At 43.5% G+C, this 26,194-nt stretch overlaps 1 protein-coding gene across 6 annotated transcripts in view; it reads left to right on the top strand.

Annotated features, from left to right (window-relative positions):
- The window catches only part of SORCS1 (sortilin related VPS10 domain containing receptor 1), a 393,912-nt gene that overhangs the window by 329,232 nt on the left and 38,486 nt on the right, over positions 1-26,194 (top strand). For all 6 annotated transcript variants that reach the window (XM_039481793.1, XM_039481792.1, XM_039481791.1 and 3 more), the window contains 7 exons: positions 357-448; positions 1,769-1,876; positions 3,398-3,515; positions 5,028-5,158; positions 13,064-13,177; positions 15,000-15,171; positions 23,901-24,087. In XM_039481793.1, the coding sequence (XP_039337727.1) occupies positions 357-448; positions 1,769-1,876; positions 3,398-3,515; positions 5,028-5,158; positions 13,064-13,177; positions 15,000-15,171; positions 23,901-24,087 (922 nt within the window). The remainder of the gene's footprint in view (positions 1-356; positions 449-1,768; positions 1,877-3,397; positions 3,516-5,027; positions 5,159-13,063; positions 13,178-14,999; positions 15,172-23,900; positions 24,088-26,194) is intronic.

The raw sequence follows: 26,194 nt of genomic DNA, 5'->3' as shown, positions 1-26,194 counted from the left end.
TGCCCAGCTCTCTTTGTTCTCTCAAAACCCTCCCATATGGTCTTCGTAAGTTACCTGCAAAGTGAAGCTTCCTGCACCTCAAACAGAGCTCCCTGATCTGCAGGGTGGGGATGAGTGATCTAAAAGTATCACATTTCACATAGATTCTCCCTGCCAGCTGGCAGGATGAAATTCATTTGACAAGGGGGCAGCAAGATAGCAACATAAAAAAATTGCAACTGTCTGGGTAATAACGTGTCTTCTCCTTGTTCCGTAGTTTGGTAAACATATCCCCATCCAGTGCCTCTCCCGGAATAAGTGTGTGGCCTGTTATCCAGGCTAAGGAAAACGGATCTGGGTATATGTATGTTTTGCAGATCTTTGAAGAGGAGCACAGCGTTTTATACCTGGATCAAGGTGGAGTCCTGGTTGCCATGAAACACACATCTTTGCCTATCAGACATCTATGGTAATGCCTGTGACTGTGCTGATCTCATTTGTCAGGGAATCCTTCATTCCAGATTACGTGCTGCTGGCAGTTAAGCTGTGACTAATTTCTTTTAGCTAAAAGCCGGAATATGTCAATTAAGAAATTTACGTGCATTCACTCTGATAAGGCTAAAGCAGTGCCGGCGATTTCACACATCAGTGCAAGTGGGGAAACAGGTTACAGTTCTGGCGCCAGACCCTCCGCGATGGTAAATGAGTGTCATTCCATTAAAATCTCTGGAACTACGCTGATCTATCCCAGGTGAAGGTTTGGCCCCTAGAGCCTGCCCATTAAGTTGGAGTTTGGAGTAGGATCAGTCTCCTAATGAGTTCCAAATGTGCTTTATTTGCAAAACCGTGGATGAAATTATCTCCTAGGTGCAGGGCAGCAGTTACGCCACAACTTTATTAGATAGCATCAGGGCTACCCACCAAAGAAAGCAGCATTGTCACCACTAGGAGCCGCTGTTGAGCTGCCTGGACAGAGCATCGCTTTGTGCTGTTTAACCTTATGTAGCCAGCGCTACAGTCAGCATCTTGCCAATATCTAACACACACAGATCAAGATTTTAGAAAGCAACGAGTGGTTCTGGGTTTTCATCTTGAGACACCTTAAAGGGACCCGGTTTTCAGAAAGTGCCGAGCTCCTGCACTCTGAAAATAGCTCCTTTTAAGGTATCTCCAGCTGAAAGATCATGAGTCACTTTTTAAAAATCTTGGCTGCCGAGTCCAGCTTGCCCTTAAAATTACAGTCTCACACAAGACTTGATGAGTTACCTACCACCCCTTAAGTACTGCCCGCTGATTAGCAGTATCGTGCCAGAGTAGCTTGATCAATGCTCTGATTTATGATGCCCAAAACAAGTCGTTCTTTCTAGGACTTAGACTGCAGTGGCCCAAGAGCAGAGACAGCTGTTTGTTTGCCCTGGCAGGCTAAAAGGATTCAGCAGTAGTGGGATGGAGACCTTTTAGCCAAACCAGAAGAAACCTTTGTGTGGGGCATTAAAACCAAGATTATCAAAAGCTGACTACTGGTTTTGGAAGCCTCAGCATTATGACGCTCACCTTGTGACACCTTAAAAGGGGCTGATTTTCAGAGGGTGGGTGCTCAGAATGTGCTGCAAGTCTAGCACCTTTAAAGCAACTCGGAGTAGGCACCCCAAATCCTTAGTCATATTTTTTTTAAACGTGGCCTGCCTAGCTGTTGAGGCAGTTCCTACCTTTTGTCTCTTTATGTCGAGCAGCTCCGTTTCCTGCAGCTGTGTCTGAGAGATGGTGACGCTTCTGCTTTTCCCACTAGGTTGAGTTTCGACGAAGGGAGATCCTGGAGCAAGTACAGCTTCACGTCCACCCCACTCTTTGTGGACGGGGTATTGGGTGAGCCTGGGGAGGAGACTCTGATCATGACGTAAGTGAGCGTGGAAAGGGAAAACAGCCAACATCAAGTTAACTCTGATGAGAACTGCACCATAAACACGTACTTGGGCCAGATCCTCGTGTAAAGACACCTCTGGCCAGGCTGTGTGTGGAGACTGAACCTGGGGTATGGGGGAGGCAGGGGATGGGATTATGCAGTCATGCTTGTGATGCCAAAAGTCAGCAACATTTGCATGGAATATGGAGGGTCATACGGTGGGATCCACCTAAGCTTCAAAAATGTGGCCATGTGGCTCATCAATGTGAATATTTGGCTCTTCAAGCTGTGTGAGACTTTAAGCAGAGCTACTCGTTGCAGGTGAATGTTGGAATGAAAAAAAACGGGTGGGGGGTTGGGTTTTTTTAAGCCATGCTTTTGTATTTTTAACTGGGATGCTGCAAAATGGTAAGCGTGAATGACAAAATGTGGCCTGGGAATTGTGATTTAGTTTCCGTGTGGGATTCTGAGTTCTGCGTAGCACAGAGATCTGTACTCACCCTGACATTTTGCTTGGGCTCAAATTTGCAAAAACGTGAGAGAATTTCAGTTTCTGCTTGTGAAAACGAATCACGCTGTAATCGACAGAACTTGCGGTTTAGAAATCAGCTGCTGAAAATAAAGGTGCACTAAGAAGGTGCCATTCAGATCCTGATCTGATTCTGGATTTTGATTAAACTGGAGCCCAGGGCTCAGATTTGTGGTAGAACCAGGGATAGGATTTCAGTTTGGATTCAGTGATACTAAAATCCTGTGGGTTGTTCTTGGACAATATCAGCCTCAAATGGCAAACCTTTGGCAAGCCAACAGCTGGGCCTCTAAGATTTCTTCTCCTGATCAGGTTTCAGCCAAAGCCAACCCAGAATTGAAAACCAAATTTTCCTTCTTGTTTTGGATCCGCTCTAGGACCAGAATCCTACAGGCAAGTTCATTCAGATAGGGGCCACTCCCCACCTCATGCATCCCCACTCCATAAAATATCCAGTGATTCCGATTCCTAAGGCCTAGATTTGTCCCATCTCTAGTAGATATTTAGAAGATCATTCTTCATTTTTTGTATTATGTTGCCCCCAAAAGACCCTTGTTAGTGTCAGTCATAGCTCAACAACTGTAGCCTTGTCCTGAAATAAACAGTCTTAATAGTTTAGGGGTGACATTTGCAAAAGTGACTTAGGTATTTAGAAGCCAGTGTCCCATTGGCTTTCATTTAGACTTAGGCTTCTATGTCGCCTAAGGACTTTTGAAAATGTTACCCACAATCTCATTGAAATCAGTGGAATTTAGGATCCTAAGTCACTTAGGTTATTTCTGCACTGCAGCTGGAAGGTGTAATTCCCAGTGTGTGTGTGTGTGTGTGTGTGTGTGTCCCAGAACTGGGAAGTCACTTCTCCCAGCTACAGTGTGGATATACCCTCTGACGCTTCTGAAAATTTGACCCTGGGTAAATTCCATACCTAGGAGGCTGCATTGGCGATGCCTTTGAATGTATAAACCCTTCCTTGCTGTGCTCTGTAGAGTGTTCGGACACTTCAGCCATCGCTCGGAATGGCAGCTGGTGAAAGTGGACTACAAGTCAATTTTCGACAGGAGATGTGCAGAAGAGGACTACCGGCCATGGCAGCTCCATAGCCAGGTATGAAGCATGAAAGCTGGATATGAGTTGAGGTCTTGATGGTTCTGCAGCTGAACACTGGTGAAGACCAAGGTCCTTTCCTGCTAACTTGGTGGCTCAGAGTCACCGGATGAAACTATTACTGGCCCGTAATATTTCATTTCAATTATACACTGGCTTCAAGCTGCAGCCTACGGGCTGCTTCCGTCTCTAATGGATACAAGACAGGGCTTAGAAAGAAGCAGGTGTTCCAAGTTTTACCTGGACACCCGCAATCGTGGTTCAGATAGTCATATAGGCCCAGATCCTCAAAAGTGCATAGGCATCTAAGTGCCAATACAGTCAATGGGAGTTAGGCACCTAAATACCTTTGGGAATCTGGGCCCTAGAATATAATTCCTAGCTCATAACACTTTCTACCTGATGTTTTATATTCTGTAGGGTTAGAATAAATTATGGCCAAATGGTCTAGTGGTTTATTGAAGTCAATAGAGCTGAACTCATTTACGCTGTCAGAGAATAGGGCGTCTCCAGTTGTAACTTCTTGGGAAAGGGTTTGAGAGGTAATAGAAAATTAAAGTGGACTGGGCTTAGATTGACTGTTCCAGTGAGACACAAACGCAACACTGAAGTCCCAGCTATGGGTCAGATTGTCAGCTGATGTACATCTCCTTTGAAGTCAGTGCAGCAACACTATTTTACACTGGCCACTGTTCTGCCCTTTGTTTACATGAGCCAGGCAAAGCTGTGAAAAAGCTCCATTTTCATCCAGCAGTTCAAACAGGAGTACACTATCAGCCAGCCAAATGTATTTTGTGTTTTGTTTTGCATAAGCTAAAAAGCCAAGGACTGCACAGTCCATCTTCGATAACGTCTGCTTCTGAGCATGGGAAACTATTCATGGAAGACTGCCCCATATTCTTGCCTCTAGATTCGGTTCCTGTAGAGAGTGGAAATCTGAGCCTTCTCTTCTCTGATTTCCCTAGAGAAAAAATATTTTGCAGGGTTCTTTAGTCAGTTATATAACAAGTGTTTGAGTTCAGTGCGTAACAGACAATATGCTCATCCTGTACTCAAAATGTATGGAGTAGCTTTATGTACAAACAAATGACAGAATTCAGTAGAGCTGGTTAGCTAAAAAATACGACTAAAAGAATGGACTAGCTCTGTCTCTTCAGTATCTCAGAGATCAGAGGGATCAGTCTGTGCTGTCAGTTGTTACGGTACCTAAGGTATAAATCAGATGTGACCCTCGAATCAAAACTCTGGATTCAAATACCCCTGAACTTTGGGGAAAGTCTGGTCCACATCTGGATACACATATTAGCCGATAGGGCCAGATTGTCTGCCAGTATACATTATGCAGCCCCTTTGGCTTCAGCTGTGGTTGCTGCTCCACTGCACCAACAGAGAATTTGGCCCAAAAAATCATCCCATAATGCAGTTACAACAACTGCTAAAAACGTACCAAATTGGGGGTGCTAAAAATAATAACGATGGTGTAAGAATAGACTGTTCTGGTTTTGTTTTCAGGGAGAAGCGTGCATTATGGGAGCAAAACGGATCTACAGGAAACGCAAATCGGAGAAGAAGTGCATGCAGGGAAAATACGCTGGGGCCATGGCATCAGAACCATGTGTTTGCACAGAGGCAGACTTTGATTGGTGAGAAATGGGGATGGGATACACCTGAGAGATGTGCGTCTGCCCATGCCAACATGATACTCACTTGATCTGCATACAAAGGGTTAGGCTGGCAGATATCTAGAGGAGCATGTTTGGGCCGATATGTAGATCGATCACCCCCTGCTGGTGCAGGGATAAAGCAACAACTCAGGAAAAGAGTGACTCAGAGAGATCTGCTGGAACAGGCAGCATTAACCTCCCCTAAGAAATTGTCAGGATCACCATTTGCAAAGGCTCCAACAGCCTGAATTGACATATCCACCCGCTGTCTAGCTCCTGTCCCTATCCTGTGCAGTCTGCACACTTTGGGGGCTGAATTGTCTAGGTGTGAACTCCTGAGCGGAGAGGCATTGTGGTTAGTTTGTGCTGCCCCCAGCTCACCTCCAAGTGCCCTTTCCATTGCCAGAGGCCCTCCGCCAGGATCTGTGGTGTGTTGTGAATTCAACCCATAAGCTGCAACATGGATCCTAAGAGGTTCAGCTCATTTGCTATTTGCAGCCTTGTTGGATATGTTGCTCCAAGGATATGATGATTTTCACTTGTTTTTGTTCTCTCTTACAATGGTATTTTTATTAGAGGGGTTTTCGGTATAAAACAATCAGTAAAAGCCAAGCCGAACATGCATAAAAAACAACTGGTGCCATAAATTAGCTCCACCAGTGTAACTCAAACCCTGATAAGCTGCTTTAATGATCTCATCCTCAAAGAGCATTGTCCCCCCAAATCGACTTGTGGCAGGAGTGCCGGGATTCTGGAATACAGGGCAGTGTGATAGAATGGGGGGAGGGGCTCCCTGTGTAAACACGAAAAGATGCATTCAGTGCAGCTGGGCACTGTCGTTAGCTATTCTTGTCTGGATGTGTCTTCCCAAGGATTGGGATTGTGACTCCCTCACATCCCACTGAGTGTCAGCTGATGTTAAGTATATTTCCGCATCATATGGTTCCTTGCATCGCTTGGCATTTCATGCATATAATGGTCCTGATTCTAGCAGCATCCCAGCCCCTTTACATCACCCTGACAGTGTAAAGAAGACAGGAACCAGCCAGATCTTCCCACTGGGGAATATCATGGGTCTAAGGGGCATTGCCTGGGTGGGGTAGGACCAGTGGAATGGCCTTATCATAACCTGCCCCCTTTCTATCATAGGAATGGGCCAGGAACAGTTTAGGGGATGACTGAGGTGTGGTCAGGTCTCCAGCTACTCTGGATTGCTGAATGTCTGTGGGGACCATAACAGCCAAGGTTTAAGTCAGAACTGCCCCTGGGGTTTACAAGCTGTAATTTACTGTGGTCACATGGAGTCAGTTCTGTTGAAAATCCACCCCCCTCCCCTGGTGTTTTCTCTTTTAGTTGTTTATTTCCTTAAAACTGAATCCGTGGGTTTTATTAGTTGTCTTTCACTTAAACTGAAAATCGGGGGCTCCAGGCACGGCACTGCATTGTAGGACTAGGAGCACTGTGAAGAAATTTACAAGAGGAAAAAAAATCTCATTTCTTCTATATTTACTTAAAAAAAATACTGAGAAAACTTCCTGGGAAGAGAGAGAGAGAGAGATCTGCTAGATTTGGTGTAGTCTCCCAAGGAAATGTTGCAGCATTGGAACCTGCAGCTTTGTTTTCCGAGTTGATCAGCACCCCCAAATCCCACTGAAATCAGTGGGCATCAATGATGCTCGGTACCATTTGAAAATCAGGCCAGGATCCCGGTAGACATTTAAAAGTAGGCTGGAGAAAACACTATTAAAACAATGCTGTGCTGACTGGCGATAGGTCTAGCTCAACTGTGAGACTTCCCTCACTCTTCTGACTATGATTTTGTTGTAGCACAGATGATACAAATGTACTGTCGCTGGGGCAAATACCTCCTCTTCTCCTCTTTTTCTTTCTCTCTCCTTTTTTGAGTCATTCACTTTCTGGAATTGGATTTTGATTTTGTTCACACAGCCCACTGTATTGTCCTGGGGAAAAGCCCAGCTCAGCAGCAATAACTAAAATAGGCCACTTGATTTGCTTTCCTTTTAATATAAAAAGTCACTTAGTTTTACCTAGATTTCCCAGAGAAGCTTGGGAAGCCAAACAGAAAGAAATGAGTTTAGTGACTAAAGGCAAGGCTTGATTTGGAGGAAGGAGGTGGCATCAGGACAGCAATTCTGCTGGTTTTTATTTCCCTGGGAGGGTGGTGAAGCACTGGAATGGGTTACCTAGGGAGGTGGTGGAATCTCCTTCCTTAGAGGTTTTTAAGACCCAGCTTGACAAAGCCCTGGCTGGGATGATTTAGTTGGATTTGGTCCTGCTTTGAGAAGGGGGTTGGACTGGATGAGATGGGGGGAGGGCTAGCTCAGTGGTCTGAGCATTGGCCTGCTAAATCCAGGGTTGTGAGTTCAAACCCTGAGGGGGCCACCTAGGGATCTGGGGCAAAAATTGATCCTGCTAGTGAAGGCAGGGGGCTGGACTTGATGACCTTTCAAGGTCCCTTCCAGTTCTAGGAGATTGGTATATCTCCAATTATTACCTTTATGAGCTCCTGAGGTCTCTTCCAACCCTTATATTCTATGGTTCCATTGATGTTGTGACTCTTTTTTGTTATGCTAACACAGGTCAATATTGACTTAGGATCTAAAATTGTGTGTGTGTTGTGTGTGTGTCTCCCCCAACCAGAGCAACAAATATGCCCTCATAAAATAAATAAAGATTTTGTAAAGCTTCTCTCCTAGGAATCTCATAGAATTTGGGGGACATTTACAATCTTTATATAACCAAGAACACAGAACTACTGGGTGGGGCTGGGTTGGTTGTTTCCCCCTCAGCTGAAGAACCTTGGGAGTAACTTCCAGCTTTTGTGCGCTCCCCTGCTAGGGAACCTCACCTGTAATTAGCTAAAGTAGAAAACATCAGGGGAGAAAGGAAAAGCTGCAGGTACTTGCATGGTCTGTGGCTCACAGCCAGAGGGCAGCGGTGCTTCAAAAATGAAGTAAGCCTCAGCTTAGCTTCCTTCCTAAGGCAAATCCTTCCTAGCAACTGCCTAGAAACCAGATTGTACTTATTCATTTGGGTAAATGGATTACACGGCTACTCGCATGTTATTAAAGCACTAACTTACCAGTGTTCCTGACATTTTACTCCTTTCTACAGCCTGAATGCTCTCATAGCAGTATCTCTCCTGTAGCAACACCTGTAGCCACAGAAAGAAATCCTTGTTTGGGTCAATTCTTTGGTCAGCTAACTTGGGGCCATTTTCTAGAGCCTCATTCCATCAGTACTCCCATTGGGCCTGATTCTCATTCACACTGAGGGGGTTAAACTGTCTCTAGTTACTTTAAAACACGTATATTTCTGGAGTTTGCCTGGGGCCTTTAAGAAGGCTTGTCCGTGTGGCAGCAACTCTAGTATCTGAGGTGAGGTGCACCACATTTAGAGGAACCAAATAAGTCCTAATTAACTGATAGGTATGAAACTGATAGGACTCTATAGATGTTAAAGAGTGTGTATGTATAGAAATTACTCTGAACATCTGTAGAACTAAATAGAGAACGATCTCTTTTTTGTAGAATTTTTCAACCATTAAATAATGGTTTATTAGCAGATATATTATTTAGGCACTTGGGGACAGATTTTGAAAGGTGTTTTGTTGCCTAATGTTACATAAATATAATAATATATGGAGATATACCTATCTCATAGGACTGGAAGGGACCCTGAAAGATACAGATAGACACCTGGTGGGATTTTCAAAAGGTGCCTAAATGCCTTTAAAGATCTGCCTCTTGGATGCTAGAGTGAGGAGTAGCAGTATAAAACTCTTAACATAGAGTTAGATCCCTATTCTAAAGGCTGCTTTAAAAATTCTATCGAAAGGTTACCAATTTCTATTAAAGTCTGTAGGCCTTTTCCACAAGGGGTTTAGCTAGGTGAGCCACATGGCCATATGGAATTAAAGGGAGCAGGGAAGGGCTAGCCGGTATGGGGGAGGGATAGCTTAGTGGTTTGAGCATTGGCCTGCTAAGCCAAGGGTTGTGAGTTCAATCCTTGAGGAGGCCACTTAGGGATCTAGGGCAAAAATTGGTTCTGCTAGTGAAGGCAGGGGGCTGGACTCAATGACCTTTCAAGGTCCCTTCCAGCTCTAGGAGAGTGGTATATCTCCAATTATTACCTTAAAGATGCCAGTATCCTCAGGTACCTTGACCTGTGTCACTTAATGGATGTAAGGTCAAAAGGCAGGTGGCATTTTCCATTTCTGACAGCACTGACCTGTATTGTTAAGATGAGCTGGTTAGTATAGAGGAGATCTTGGGTTCAGGCATTAAGATGTCTCCTGATTTTGGATGAGGTGAGCAGAGTGGTCCGTGGACAGGGTTATTGTTGTCTGAGTGAGACCCTAGTTGGACATTTCTATCCTTTGCAGTGATGGATTTGTTAATAGTTTCTTCTTATGTGGCATCTACGTTACTGGAGGTTTGCAACTATGGTATCCCATTCTGTATGATCCTCCACTAATCTCTGTGGATGAATAGTCCTTTTGAACCACCAGAATATCACATCATTGACCCAAGGTTTTCTTTTTCTTCATCGTGTTCTTCTGCCACCAACTTTGCCTTCCAGTGCCCATGAACCTGCATCACCCACTGAACCTCTTAAAATGTGCCCTGCAAATCAAATCTTCCTTTTTTCAGATCTGACTTTTAATAGTTTAACTTTAACTTAAAACTTTCCTTTTGTGTACGTGTGCATGTGTGTGGGATGTGTGTGTGTGTATATATATATATATATATATATATATCTCATAGAATCATAGAACTTAAGATCAGAAGGGACCATTATGATCATCTAGTCTGACCCCCTGCAAGATGCAGGCCACAAAAGCTGACCCACCCACTCCTGAAATAATTCTCTCCCTTGACTCAGATGTTGAAGTCCCCAAATCCTGATTTAAAGACTTCAAGTAGCAGATAATCCTCCAGCAAGCGACCCCTGCCCCATGCTGCGGAGGAAGGCGAAAAACCTCCAGGGCCACTGCCAATCTACCCTGGAGGAAAATTCCTTCCCGACCCCATATATATATATAGCAAGAGAGGGAGAATCACAGAAGTTGGCTGGAAGGGATCTCAAGAGATTATCTAGTCCATCCTTCTATGCTGAGATAGGACAGTGTAAACTAAGAAGTTCTTCTAAGATTTTCTTTTCCCTTAAATGGTATTTATAATCTTAACACCAATTTGCAAAGTTGTTTCTTTGTGGGGGGAATCTACAATATTTTTAGGTTTACTACTAGTCTTTGACCATAAATACATAAAATCTTGATTGTGGTGATCTATAATTCTGCTTCTATTTACACTGCCAATTAGGTGTGGTTCGAGTTAAGCTTGTGGAGGCGAGCACTGTAAAACCAGTATAATTGAGAGCAGAATCAGATCTCTAATATTCATTAAAATAATCCCTTTTAATATATGCTGCCCTGTCATTGACGAGCTCTCTTGCCTATGCTGTTCTGAGTCTGGCACAAAATGTAGCTAGTCTGAACACCAGATGTCTGGCAATGAGGCGGCGAGTTGATTGCGGTCCATCCCTGATGCATTCAGATTTCAGCAGTCTAGATTATGCTACGGTGATCCAACTGATGCTATTGCTTGTCAATTGCAACAACTCCTGTTGTGCCAAACCGTAGGCAGCAATTTGTTGCCATCCCCAGTGCTCTGTGTGCACCAGACAGTAGCCAAGAAACTCATTAGTTTCCGAGTCTGCAGAGGGGAAAGAGGTGCTGGTGCATCCCTAGAGAGATATGGAAGAGCAGTTTATGTCATTTACTAGTATGATATTTCTGTATGTCCGTATCAAAGCAGCACAGACTTGCAAAGCTAAAAAGGTCACAGGAGAACTTCTATACTTAGGAAAACTATTTCTGCTCTGGAACATATAATTTCATTCTGCGACTTTGAGGAATATGATCCAAACACAGCCAACCCTAGTTAATTCAGATCTGGTCTATCCAGAAGCCTGAATACAGTACCCAAATGATTTCAATGTAATCAAACTTATAGCATGCGTGTGTGTGTGTATGTAAAATATGAAGTTACAGACCAATATTGTTGGATTAAATTGGACTTTGGATGCTGATCCCCTCTGGGCAGATTTCACTGTTAGGTGAAAAACAAAACTGATTAGGAACATGCTATGTGTAGAGTGTTACAGCTTTTTAATTATATTGATACATGATAACTCAGGAATATAGCATTTCAACATGGCGACAATTGAATTACAAAGGAATGAGGTCCTGTTTGTACATAAATATTTGTTCTCTCTAGGCAAATGAAAATGGTTTTACTTCTCATTATAGAATATTTCCATAGCCCTGGTGTCCTCCTTCTGATAAGGATGATTATAGGAGCACCTGGCAAGCCTGTCTTGAACTTTTAAAGCCATTGAGCAATGGTCAGTCACTGGTGTGGTAGGAACTAGGCTCCTGAAAATTGCATCATAAAAACTAAAATCATTTTAGGTCATTTAGTCCATTTTAGGTCATTTAGTCAACTAGACCTCACTAAGATGCCATTTTTTATATTCAGCCTAAGTTTTCTTTTGGCCAATTTCATTCCTTTACTCTCAGTTGTATCCTTTTAGACCACCTTGCACCATTTCTTTTCTAGGCCTTCAGGAATAGAGCTGGTTGAAACGTTTCAAGTTTTTAAATTTTGATGTCAAATCTTGCTGGAATTCCAACAAAAAATATTGTAAATTGTTCATGACATTTTCCTTTGCAATGTTGCTTATAGTTCAAACTTTGAAAGTCAGCATTTTGACATCAAAGCAGGGAAAACGTTTTCACAATTTTTACTCTTGTTTGACCATCTCTTCATTGGAATTCAAAACAAAGCAGTCACTTTCCTGGAACACCATCTCTGCTCCAGCTACAGGAAGAACAACCTGGCTCTCTCTATATACAATCCCGGCAGCCTGGCTCCTTCCACTTCCTTTGTCTCCAGTGCTTCGAGGTCTTAACTCCCATCCAAGCCTCCTCCAATCAGTTTCTGCTCCTTGCGGTTGTAATTATCAGGTCACTTTCTACAAAGGAGAGTGGCATTTTAGAACAGGAAATCTGCTAAGAAGACCATATTCCAATTTTTTTTAAAAGGCAAACAAGAGCATTGTGTAATTAATATTCCCCATTGTAAAGCCATGATCTAACTGGATGCATATGTACAGGACAGTGCACAGAGCCAGTGTCTCAACAGCATTCCAGTTACGTTCCAAGGGGAAAATTAAAAGAAAGAAATAATTACCATTTTCCACCAGCTCAATCCTCTTCCTCCTTTTGACATTGATAACTTCTCCTTTTCCAAACTAATACAGAAATTAAAAAAAAAAAAAACACAACAGCCTTTTCTGTTCCATACCAAAAATCCTGCATGGGCGTTTGTCCCTCCTGAAAGCTTTCTCGATTTGCTTTAGGCCTCAGGTGACGTTATGTCCAAATAACGTCAGTTTGAATTAAACTATTCAGTTTCTAAAGCTTCACTGAGTCAGCAGCAATTGAGAATGGCTGTGAGTTCTGGGATTTGCTACATTTGCCTCTGGATCTGTCTGTAGCCAAGAAGCAATGCCAGACCAAGAAACCAGTCTAGACCTGACATTTTACAATCGATGATTTCATAAACCACCAGGACTAGAAACAAAAGGGCTTGTTCTGCTCTTGCGTACGCTGTCCTAAATCTAGGTTAACGCCAGTGAAATCAAAAGCAGAATCAGGCCCAGGTGCTGTATTTAGTCTATCATTTCAAGCTGAAAATGCAGGAAAGGGAGCCAGAGTCATTGCATTCATATTAGTGAGGACGAGTTAACGTCTGATGTCCTTGTCAATGCATTTTCTTTCTTTTTATGGTAAATCAGTGATTATGGATATGAGCGTCACACCAATGGCCAGTGTCTGCCGGCGTTTTGGTATAACCCGTCATCCTTGTCAAAAGACTGTAGCTTTGGACAGAGTTATCTCAACAGCACCGGGTAAGTGGATTTACAGAAGATGATTTTAGCAAATCCAACCCTGCAGCCTTCAGCCACATGGCATCTGCAAGCTGTCATCCCAGAGTTATTTAAAGCCTATATTTCCTGAGACACAGGGTCCAATTCAAAACTGATCAGTCTATAGGAGTTTTTCCATTGACTTCTTCGATGGGCTTTGGATCAGGCCCATAATTCTCTATTTTTTGGTTTTGGTTTTATTTTCTTATTTAAACCTGCTCCGGAAAAATGATGCTACAAGCAAACTGCAGAGTAAGGGACAAATGTGATCTATGGGCTTATCCAACATCCATTGAAGTCAGTGCAAAGACGGCCGTTGCCTTCAGTAGACTTTGGATCATGCCCTAAATCATGAAGAAAATCCAAGTGATCAAAGCTGAGAGTGGGATACATGCTAGAGGAAGGCAATAAGAATTGGGTTTAAATTTGAAGAAAGGGAATAATAACTAGATGACACTTGAGAAGTTCTGAGTACTCCATGACGCTCCACAGCCCCATTAAAATCAGTGGCAGTTGCAGGTGAGGTCAACAGGAGTTGAAGGTGTCAAGTTCTAAGTGCATTTGCTAAATATAAGGTGCATAAAACATGCACAAAGAGCTGACAACTATACCTCAACTTCTTATAAGCTCACAAGCTGCACACCTGAGTCCAAGGATCTAGCCCATTACCTTCAGTACTGATCAATATAGTGTAGCCACGTTTGTGACTCCATAAACACAATCTGCCTTAGAAGAGCAATGTCTCTCCCTGGAATGCGGTGGCAATACCAAAAATCCACTTGAAAGAGAAAAATGAAATAAAGGCACGTGGGGGTTCACAGTGGCATCTTACAAGGGAAAGGAGGAAAATTTTCTCAAGAGGTTTACAGTGTATTATGCATTAGATAAACACAACTGTGCTGCACTCAACAGATTAACATTAGAATATAAATATAACTGATATCTTTCTATAGCTGTCTGTGTCCAAAAAAATCCCAAAGCACTTTTCAAATGCATGGGGACAGATCCTGCCCTCTAGCACCTTTACACAACTTCTAAATTCTGCTGATCTCCAGCTGCCATAGTCTCAGCAGCCAGTGCACGACAGAGCAACCTTCAGGCTGCTCTATCTTGGGTCTTGGTCCAAACTGTAACCCTGATGGGCCCCAAATTGCTGTAATAAAATACATGGTCTTAAAGTCATCTGCGCACACACTCTCCTGAGCTGTGTTCCGCTCTAGCTCAGGTTCAAGGCCATGACATTTGCAAAGTGGCCTAGTGGTAGAACTAGGAGTCTGGGCTCTTGGATTCTAATCCTGGCTCTGTCACTGACTCACTCTGTGACTTCTTGATGATCTAGCTCGCCTCTCTGTAAAATGGGTCTAATAATATTGAACGTAGCTCACTGCAGTGATCCTAAGCTTAATTCATGTGTTTCAAAAGCTCTGGGATCCTCGGGTGAAAGGTGGTTAAAAAAGTGCAAGGTTGGATTGTTAGGGAGAATTGGCTCATGCCCCCACTGAGAAGCAGAAAGCTCTGCAGTGCAGGACGGCAGCGGTTTAATAGTGTCCAGCAAAACTATGCAACTCTTTAGGGGAGCAATGTATGAGAATATTGTATCCAGTTGAAAATGCAACATTATGGGCTGCTTGTGCACGGTAGAGACCTGTGGAAAGTGTGACTGGACCACTTAGCTACAAAGTACTTAGAAGCCAGTTTGCTCCCAGCCTCACCAACCTGAAGCAAATTTGAAAACTTCCCATGCCTGGTTTGAACTTGTGATTCCCTGCATCCCCTCCTTACACAGCGATCTCTCTCTTTGCAGGTACAGAAAGGTTGTGTCTAATAACTGCACCGATGGCGTGAGAGAACAGTACACAGCTAAACCCCAGCGGTGTCCTGGCAAGGCCCCCCGCGGACTGCGTATTATCACCTCGGATGGGAAACTGACCGCAGAACAAGGGCACAACGTTACTCTCATGGTGCAGCTGGAGGAGGTACGGTCTATTTTTATGGGGCCCCTTGGGCAAACGTTAATCTGAATCATGCAAGCTTGCAAAGACATTACGAGTTGAGACACTGGAGTAGGGGATGAAATCCATTTAACAATGCATCTCAGTCTGAATGTGCATGTAAGGCAATAAGTGATATAAGGTGATGATGGGACACAAAGTTTGTTTCCAGGCATCAACCACGGATCAGAACCAGAATTTCACATCCAAACCACTTCAAATTTCAAAGATGGTGCAGGTTAGAATCTCGACACCAGCCTGTCTCCTTTGGTTTGGATTCCCAACAGGATCTGAAAGTGCAAAATGGACTCCATTTAGATGTAAATGGTTCCAATTAGATGTTGCTGCAGTTCAGCCAAAGATGGTGGAAATCTCACATACAGGTCTGATCTTATGAGATTTCCCCGCTTTGAGATGGCTGAGTTTTCCCACCATTTAGGTGTTTAGGGCTAAAATCTCTCAAGAAAAGATCTCAAGATTTCATCACGATGGAATCCAATGGTGAATATGAACCTTAGACTCATTCAGCTTCCACCAGAACAAGGGTGGTCTTAAAATCACACCCACACTCACACACACCCCTCCTCCTCCTCCTGAGCTGTGTGCAGTTATAGCTCAGATTCTAGAACTTTACAAAGTGGCCTAGTGGTAGAACAGAGAACTATGAATCTGGGCTCTTGGATTCTAATCCTGGCTCTGCCACTGACTCACTCTGTGACTTCTTGATAAGATAGCTTACCTATATGTAAAATAGGTCTAATTATACCAAGCATACCTCATTGTAGTGATCCAAAGTTTAATTAATGGGTTTGAAAAGCTCTGAGACCCATGGATGAAAGGTGATTAAAAAAACAAACATCTGTATCCTCATAAAAAAAAACCCACCTGTATCCTCAGCACATTTCTAATCTGCAAGTACATTTCCTCCCAGCCTGGCTCCTCTTGTATCTAAAGTAGTTTATTAAGTCATTGGAGAGAATTCATGAAATCTCCCACCCTGTTTTCTCTGCTCCTAAGTAAGATTTTCTCACTGTCCAGATTGCCTTGTCCTCCCCCTTCCCTTGCCTCATTTGGTTTCCTTTGTGGTTTGGCAAGTAAATCCTAAACACTGATATGTGTTTGCATGAAAACACAAAATGCATGGCGGCTTACAGGGACTAACTTGGATCTCCATGGTGGTGGTTTCTGATTTTTGTATAGCGAAATCCTAGCAGATATAATGAGGAAAATCCAATACTGTTGGCATTGGTGATTTGCAAAGGAAGCAGCATATAACAATCTGATGTGCTTTGGTGCATCTAAATGTTCATTCTCTGAAAAAAAAATTACAAAACTATTCAAAACTTTGATAAAACAACAAAAACTCACTCCCCCTCCTTTTTGTCCATTTTGCCACTGATAAGGAGAATTAAAGTAAAAGAAAGGAGAGAAAGTAGGCAAAAACATTAACTAAACAACCAAAACCAAAACATTCACAGTTTTCAGTTTTATTCATTGAAATATGGGAAATTAAAAAAAAACACTTTTTTTTTTAAAAAACTGGCATTTTGGTCAAAAAAAATTGTGTGGAAAATTTCAGCCAGTGCTAGCTACCACTGATGTTCTCTCTAAAAATGCTAGACACACGAGCTGCACAACGAGCCTTAATTGTTTGGCCGCCAAAGTGGTAGGAAAAAACTGGCCAGCTACAGCCACTTTGGTTTTACTGATGCAGAAAGAAACAATGAAATGCTTCTTGCGCTGGGACATGGGAGCTCCTGTCACCTGTGAACCTGTTTTCAGTTGCTCACCACTGATGCACATGGTGGAGCTATCAAAAGGGGATAAGAGAGTTACTTGAAAGCATCCTGAAAAGTCAAGCTGCTTTCAGTAGGTCTGGCCTTGTGTGAGAGGAGCCTTTTAATCTTAGGCCTTGTCTAGACATGCACATTGTACAGCTGTAAGTATATTGGGATAATGGACTCAGTACAACCTTCCTAGTGTGGATGCAGTTATGCTGGTATAAAGGTTTTTATACTGGTATAGCTTATATCCTTCGTTTAGGTGAATCGAGTATACTGCTATATGGCACCTATAAGGCAGCATAGGTATAGTAGGGATTGTACCCATTTAACTATTTCTGTAAAAGTCACATCCCTAATGCAAATAGTTAAATAGGTTACTAAAGCTGTCCAGAGGCATTTCCTTCCAATGCAGATGAGAGGTAGGTATCAAAAACAAGAGTGTTCTCTGGTTAACGCTTCACGTCAGAGGAGGACATCAGGCACGTCAAAATGGGCTGGATAATATGGACGTGCATGTGTGATTTTGCTTGAGGACATGTGAATTAGTGCACCCAGAGACAAAGACAGGCCAGTCCCTCAGTTCTGGAAGTGATGGCCAATGATTTTAATGACTAAGCTATCCAAGATGGACCAGTTTCTTCACATGTGCCACATTTTCAACTCTTGTGAGGTAAAACACAGACAGAGACATTTTCTCATGGCTTCGGCCCTTCAGAACACCGCTGCTTTAGCGCTTCCCCACCTCTGAGATGCAGATAGTTACCCTACATCCTGTAGCTTTCCAACTCTGTGTCCATACTCCAGTTCCACTTGACACAAGAGGGCTAATAGTGAGGACAAGAAAGCTATGAAGTTGATGAGCAAAGAAAAGATATGCTGACACCTGCACAGCTGTTAACTTTCTAAGTCTAGTTGCCCTCTCTAAGGAACAAGCTGAGACTGAGTAGAAGAGAGGAGAACTCATGGTTATCCCTGAAAAATCAGTTAGTCTCATAGGTCAACACAGCAGCAGAACAAGAGGAAGGAAAGAGCAAATGCTATCAGTGAAGTGTATGATGTCTCCACAGAAGCACATGATGAGAATCCGGAAAAGGTCTCATAGCGCTGGGTCTTGTTATCCTCACAGAGATGATCAAACTCAGCAAAGTGGAATATGACTTTCTGATGCTGTAACAATGTCACTGGGAGGAACAAGGAAAAACGATTCAAAAGCAGCCTGCGATCATATGGGGCTCGGAGAGAGGGATATTGGTGAATCTCTGGTTAAGCACTAAGCTAGTGAAGAGGTAGGAGAACCCCAAAAGGTCTGCCTCTTCTTCCCAAGATCTGGGAGCAAGTGCTTCTAGTCCATCAGCTGATATAAATCGTTGTAGCTCTATTGATGTCATTAGAGCAATGCTGATTTCCACTAGGCAAGAATCTGGCCCCATTTGTTTTTTACACTGAAACTCGTGTGCCTGTGATGGGGCAGATGGCACCACACTGGCAACAAGAAGGTTAATAAGGGTCTCTGGATCCAGTTGGCCCCATCACTCCTGCAGCAAATGTCAGGCATCAAGAGGAGAGTTAAAAGGAGGAGACCTAGCTCAGTAAAGGGCTGCCAAGGGCGGGATTCTGCTTCTCCTGGTGTGAGAGACTGAACTAGCCTGCTGGCTGGATGAGTCCCTGCTAGAATAGACAACCAGACCCTAGGGGATCAGCAGAAGCAGACTGTTTGGAGACAAGCCCTGAATAGAGAGGCGGGGCCCCATTGAAGGTTCGCTGGATGATTCCATTATGAGTTGGGGGGGGGGTTGTTCCTCATTTCCTTTGGTCCTTATCACCCCAGATGGGGTAGGACTGAAGTTTGCCTTGACTGGAGGGCCAAAGCACTCTACCTTGGACCTCATAGCAGCCTACCAGTGGAGACCTGGGGGGAGTCAGGCCCTGATGGGCCACTAAGGGGTGCTGCAGAGGCAACCCAGTCACAATGCCATTTTCCTGGAGGTGACTCTGAGGTGGCCACATTTTTCGTGTACACATATTTTAATGACTGGTCTCAACTGACCTGTGCTTTCTAAAACAAATGTAAATGTTTCCACGCATACCTAAACACCAGTTCTCCTGTTACTTGTTACTTGCTACTTTGAAATATTCCAAGAATCAACTTGTGTACAACTTGTTAATAAATGTTAATAAAATCAACTTGAAACCAGCATCCTTGAACTTGATTATGGTTGAGTTTATTTGACTTTACATGTAGTCATCCAAATATTCTTCTTGGAGAAAAACGGCAAGAAGCCATCAATAAGCATCATTATTAATTGCTGGCCTTAGGCCCTAATTCAGCAAAGTGCTTAAGCATGCACTTAAAGATAAGCATGTGCTTTGCTGAATCAGGACGGACTTAACTTGTTTAAAGTTAAGCATATGCTTAATGATTTGCTGAACTGCGAGTCTTATTAAGGAGCATTCTACAGACAGACATGCACAGGAATTCAGTGGAACATCTTCCATAAAGAAATGTCTTCAAGGACACATTTTTGGATGCAAGTGGAAAAGTGCCATGGGGGAAAATGGGTGAATCTGCATAAAGACTGTGTAAAGCACATTTTTAAAAACATTCATTCAGGAAGACATCCTGACAGAAGCAGTGTCTGCCTGTTGCAGTGGATAATTAAATCCGTTTTAAACATCTTTAAGGAAAAAGAGATGCAAACCAATGCATAATTGAAGACTTTTAAATTAAATCTGAGGCATGGGACTAAAATTAAAAACTTTGAGCTGTATCTCATTGTTTTAATACTTCAATTTACATACAAAGACTAGCACTTAATACGGAAAATTCATGATTACAACCTTCTGGGTGAAATGTAAATGGAAAAATGGAAGGCTTCATCCTTATTAGATTGATTGGGATGGGCCATAATCTCCCATATACCAAAATTCTAATGGCAGTATAAAAGTAATCAAAATGTAATCATATTTTGCAAACGGCATGTTGTTAACAAACACTGAAGTGAAAAGATTCAGAGAGCTTGCTGAAAGCATTTAGGTCCTGTGTTTGTTCTAGATTTTCTGCAAGAAATAGGTAAGTTTGGTGTGGATATAAAAGGTGCTATTATATGTGTGTTTAAATCCCAAAAGGTCGGTTTTTGTTAGTCAATAGAATGTCTTTGAAAACTTAATTATTATGTCAAAGTGCTTTTGTTTTTTTAATGGTCTGGTTCTCAAGACATGGGTCTTGGCCTTGGAAAATCTGGATTCAACTGTTAGCTCTGCCACAGGTTTCATTGAGATCAATAGATCTACTCATGTGCTTAAAGCTAAGCAGGTGCTTAAGGGCTTTGCTAGATCACAGTCTATATTAGGATTGCAATGTACCATCTGAAGGTTAAACCACACCTTGTAGGTAATACATTCATTAAATAAGGTTAGCAGTGCCAACCCAAAGGATTGCTCTTTCCCTGGCTATCATAACAGGTGGCTGCCTACCCCAGCGTGACTAATATACAGGGACTGAATTTAGGGGACCCAACCTTAGCCGACCACCTTTGCAAATTGTGGCCATACTTCCTAAGAGAGTTTGCATTACAGATCTCTAGAGATGGCGTTGGAAGATGCTGCTCATTCAAGAAGTTGGACTTGGGTTAATGCTCATTGCGTTGATGCCCATTTGCGAAGCCACAGGAGAAATGTACTGGGCTTACTGTCTGCTTTACCTGGGTTCTGTGGATCCATATAATCTACCACTACGCTTGTCAACATGCCGAGTACACTCTGGAAAGGCAGCAGGCAAGGCGATAGCAAGAAGGGTTGGGGGAGTTGGGTGTTTTATTTTTGGTGCCAAGTGTCAGGGATGAGATCTTGCAGCAGAGCCACGTTCTGGGCAACCTAATAAGCACCGCTGGCTCTTAGACTGCCTGATTTATTACACCGCGGTCCGCCTGATTGGTTGGAAGAGTCAGCAGACTGGCTTTTAAACCCAGCAGCAGCAACTGTTCAGCAGCCTGCCTTGTTCCAGCCTTGTCCATGCCCTGCTTCATTCCACTTAGCCAGGTTCTGACTCTGGGCTCTGATTTCTGACTTCAGCTCTGACCCTTGGCTCTGATTTTTTTACTTTATCTCTGACCATTGGCTCTGGCATCTGGCCTCTGACTCAGTCTCTCATCTTGGGCTCTGATTCCTGGCTACTGATGCCTGCTCTAATCTCTAGACATGATGTTTGCTCTAGCCAGTAGGCCTGACCACACACATCCCAGTCACTGACATAAAGAAATGTCATATTGTTGCAAAAATCTCTCTTGATAATACCACCGTTTGCAAACTACTCTTGAGAGCTGTTTGTACACAGCAGTATGGATTTGCTGTAGGTCTCCCCTGTCCTCAGTTCAACAAAGACCTTACACAAGTGATTAACTTCAAACATCTGCTTAAGTCACATTGGTATTAATGGATCTTCATAGATTTTGAAAGTCAGTTGGGACCATTGTGATCATCCTGCATAACACAGGCCAGAGAACCGCACCTAATTCCTGTATCTCACCCAGTAATTCCTACATCTAGGAGGAACTCATAGACTTTAAGGTCAGAAGGGACCATCGTGATCATCTTGTCTGACCTCCTGCACATCACAGGCCACAGAACCTCACCTGCTCCTGAAATAGACCCTTAACCTCTATCTGAGTTACTGAGGTCCTCAAATCATGGTTTAAAGACTTCAAGTTACAGAGAATCCACCATTTACACTAGTTTAAACTGCAAATGACCCATGCCGAATGTTGCAGAGGAATTCAAAAAAGCCCCAGGGTCTCTGCCAGTCTGAGCTGGAGTGGGGGGACTTCCTTTCCGACCCCAAATAAGGCATTCAGTTAGATCCTGAGCATGTGGGCAAGACCTGCCAGGCAGACACCTGGGAAAGAATTCTCTGTAGTAACTCAGAGCCCTCCTGTCTAGTGTCCTGTCTCCAGCAGTTGGGGATTTTTGCTACTGGCAATCACCAATGGGTCAGATGGCATCTTAGGCAATCTTATCATACCATACCTTCCATAAACTTATCAAGCTCAGTCGAAGCTAGTTAAGTTTTTGCCCTGACTGCTTCCCTTCCAGAACTTCACTCCTCGGATGGCTAGAAACCTTTGCCTAATTTTGAGTCTAAACCTGTCGATGACCAGGTTAAAGCCATTTGTTCTTGTGTCCCCATTGGTGCTTACCTTAAATAATCCTCTATGTCCCTTGTATTTATCCCTCTGATGTATTTATAGAGAGCAATCAAATCTCCACTCAGCCTTCTTTTGGTTAGGCTAAACCGAGCCAAGCTCTTTGATTCTCCTCAGATCGTCCTAGTAGCCCTTCTCTGCACCTGTTCCAGTTTGAATTCATCTTTCTTAAATATGGAAGACCAGAATTGCACACAATATTCCAGATGAGGTCTCACCAGTGCCTTGTATAATGGTACTAACACTTCCATGTCTCTACTGGAAATACCTCGCCTGATGCATCCTAGGATTACATTAGCCTTTTTCATGGCCGCATCACATTGATGGCTAATAGTCCTCCTGTGATCAACCAATACACCCAGATCTCTCTCCTTCTCTGTCACTTCCAACTGATAAATCCCCATCTTATAGCAAAAATTCTTGTTGTTAGTCCCTAAATGTCTGACCTTTCACTTTGCACTATTAAATTTCATCCCATTTTTAGAACTCCAGTTCACAAGGTCATCTAGATCTTCTTGTATGATATTCTGGTCCTCCTCCATATTGCCAGTACCTCCCAACTTTGTGTCATCTGCAAATTTTAGTAGCGCACACTCACTTTTTGTACCAAGGTCAGTAATAAAATGTTAAATAAGATTGGTCCCAAGACTGATCCCTGAGGAACTCCACTAGTAACCTCCCTCCAGCCTGACAGTTCACCTTTGAGTATGAGATGGTGTAGGACAGAGGGCAGGATTGATGGACCTTTGGTCTGACCCAGTATGGCCATTCTTATATTCTTATGAAGGCTGGCCTACAACAGCCACTAACTGTTTCTGTATGTATTGTCAGCCTGTTGAAAATGGACCATACTGGATACAACACCATAGCAGTAAGATGAGAGAATTCCATTCATGTTTCCAGAGCACGAGAACCAGGGTCTCCCCGCAAGCATGTGTTTGTGTCACGTTTCTGCCCCTGTCCTTTTCAGAGAGCACCGGCTTATCAAAAATGCTATTGGGTTGGTAAAGCCGTGTGTGAAGACACACATCGGTGTGGGTCCTTTGGGTTTTAGGTTTGTTCATTTCCTCTGCATGTTCTTACACAAAGAGCAAGTTCATTCATTAGTGTGGAATATCAACCCCCATAACAGGCGTTCTCCAGGGTCTCCGCTCTTGCATGGAACATGGAGCTCCTTGCTGTGTTTTTTGCTGCTGTGCTTCCTTTTTTATTTTTAATGATCACCAAAAGTGCCAGCTAGGCAGCCCAGGGGATGAATATCCTCAGCTTTACCCACAGAACAGCTGCACAAGGCATACCCTACACCTGCACTGCTGGGATCGTCTCTAGGCAGGAGGAGGGGAGATTAGTCACCATGCCTGTTCAGTCCTCAGCCTGCCCCTGCTGACCCAGCCAACTCGGGGACCAATTACTGATGGTGGTTTTTATGAGGTGGACTCCTGTGTAGTAGAGAGCTTGCAGCTCATTTCAAACAGGCCACTGAACAGCTCTCAGCCAAGTAAGAGTCATTACGAGCCAGGGCTGGGTTCCTCCAGCCCGACAAGTGAAAGGGATCACAGGCTGTTGCAAAACCTCTGAACCATCCTGAGCTGCTCTCTGAAATCACTTCCTGTAGCTGTACAGGGTAATCTTCACCCCGCTCTAAAGTCCGTGGGAGTAGGTTCAGGCCACTAGTGAGGTCCAGTCAGAGAAGAGTAGTTTTTCCTTATTGACTCCTTCCCTATTGTCATAGGGCGACGTCCAAAGGATGATCATTCAGGTGGATTTTGGAGACGGCATCGCCGTGTCCTACGCCAATCTCAGCTCGATGGAGGATGGGATCAAACACGTCTACCAGAACGTGGGCATATTCCGAGTGACCGTGCAGGTGGAAAACAGCCTGGGATTGGACAGCGCTGTCCTGTACTTACATGTAACTTGTATGTTATTACTGTGTTTGGTTTACAAAATATCTTAAAGAAACATTACATTCTTTAGAGACGATTCAGGAGGCTCCCTGTCTGAGAGGAGACCTTCTGAAACATGTGCAGAGTCAGAGAGAATGAACTTTTGTCCTTCCCCAAACGGAGAGCCAGAGAATCCAAAAACTATTCACAGATAATGGCCAAGATTAAAAAAAAAAAAAAAAGACTCCTAATTTTTAGTGCCTCAAATTTCAGGTCCCCAGCTTGAGATGCCTTAAAGAAAGGGATCTGATTTGCAAAGGGTGGGTGCTCAGTGCTTTCTGAAAATTAGGCTCCTTTAAGATGTCTCAAATCGGGCAGCCGAAAATGGAGGCATCCAGAATCGCTGGCCACTTCTAAAAAGTTTGGTCTGTATGGATACATAGGGATCACATGCCCACTGCTGAAATGCTGCCACTTCTGGGGTGGAAATCACCCTTTCTATCATGATGGAAACCAAATTCCCAAATGTGGAGAAAGTTACGAGAAAAATAATATCTTCCACCGCTTTTTTTTTCTAACCACCTTATATCTGCCAATTTAAAACCCACATTTTCCTCTGCCCCTAGATAGAGTTTATTTCCCTTTTATTCTGGTTAAGAATTGTCCAAGCCACAAAGTTCTGACTCATGACTGAACTTTCTCAGAGTTTTCCCGAAGGTTTAGCTCCAGAATTCAGTGGGGAGGTGGGGGGGAAAGGAGTTGTGGTTGTTTTTTTTTATTGTACATGCATGTTATTTAGAAAGGAAGTGTTAAACCCTGGAAATATGGCTACAGTAATTGTTCTTGAATTAATACCTGACACTTCTATAGCCTACTTCCTCCGGAGGATCCCAAAGCATTCAAGAAGTCCTATACACAGATTGCAACTTTGAGGTTACTTTATTCACCAGGAATGCAGCTGTCCCTGGGGTGCAAGCCAGCAGCTGTTTAACAGTGCCCAGCAACACTCCAAACAGGGCAGAGTGAAGTACAATCCTATCGTCACAGAAAACTGCAGGGGGAACTTAGCTGGAACACTGGGGCTTACAGCTTTTCGCTTGTGAAAGGTGCCATGGTAGATTTCAGGTGAGCTTTTTCAAAAGCCACCTGAGGGACTTAGGAATCTAAGTCTCACTGAAGGTCTTTGGAAGACCTCCCCTCTTAATGATCACAGGTGGTCAGGAACCCAGTTTTATGCCTCTGCAGCACAGCGCTTCCTAGCATCATCCTGGGACATTGAATCCAAAAATAATGCCTTAGAGGAATGAAACTCTTTTCCTCTTAAACTACTCTATAACTTGGGGTTCACATTTTGGGACTTAAGCCATGTGGTTCTTTATGCTGAGGCCTTGGCAGTTTGAGGGAATTTCTCAGTCTTGGGGACAATGCTGAGGTTTTTTTTCCTTAGCTGGCAGAATATTTGCCCTGGCGTAGAGCCAATGACCCCTATTGCAATTGGACAGACGGAGGCCTCTGTGAAGGCAAAAGATGCTGTGTTCGAGTTTTGCTTAACCCTCCTATGCAGCATTGACTGATCAGTCGTGGTGTGGGTTTGGCTCTCAGGACAAACAGCTGGCTACACCTTGTTCTCTGAGGAAAAGCCGTGCTTTGCTCCCTCTGAGCCTCCCCTGCCTGCTCCTGTTTATGGATAGCTCAGCGGATTGCAAGGCAGGGGTTATTTCTAATAGCTTGTGGAGATCCCTGGAAACACATGGAGAATTTTCGGTGGTAATATTTCCAGGGAGGTTCTGACAGCTTCCCGCACACAGGCTTTGTAATCAGCTGCAGCTTAACAAGAGGAGTTTTCAAAGGGATGATCATCATTGTGCTCTTGTTGTTTGCAAACTAATGAGGCCACATGATACAATAGCTCTTTTCTTATGCAGGCCACAAGTGGAAAAGAGAAAGCAGATGTCTAACTCAGCCACCTGCACTAATTAGCTGTCTGGCCAGCTGATCTAAGGAGCCTGTAGTCTTTGGACACTAGAAAATGATACTTTAAAAGGTGGCCTTTGTATCTTTTCTGTGAGACTAGATACAATTTTCAAAATGGCCTAAGTGATTTAGGGGCCTAAGTCATGTAAGCAATTTAGCAAAAAAA

This window comes from Mauremys reevesii, linkage group 7, assembly GCF_016161935.1.
Source record: "Mauremys reevesii isolate NIE-2019 linkage group 7, ASM1616193v1, whole genome shotgun sequence".
NCBI classification, from domain to species: Eukaryota; Metazoa; Chordata; order Testudines; family Geoemydidae; genus Mauremys; species Mauremys reevesii.
The sequence above is the reverse complement of the archived record's forward strand: the minus strand, read 5'-3'. Positions and strand labels throughout refer to the sequence as shown.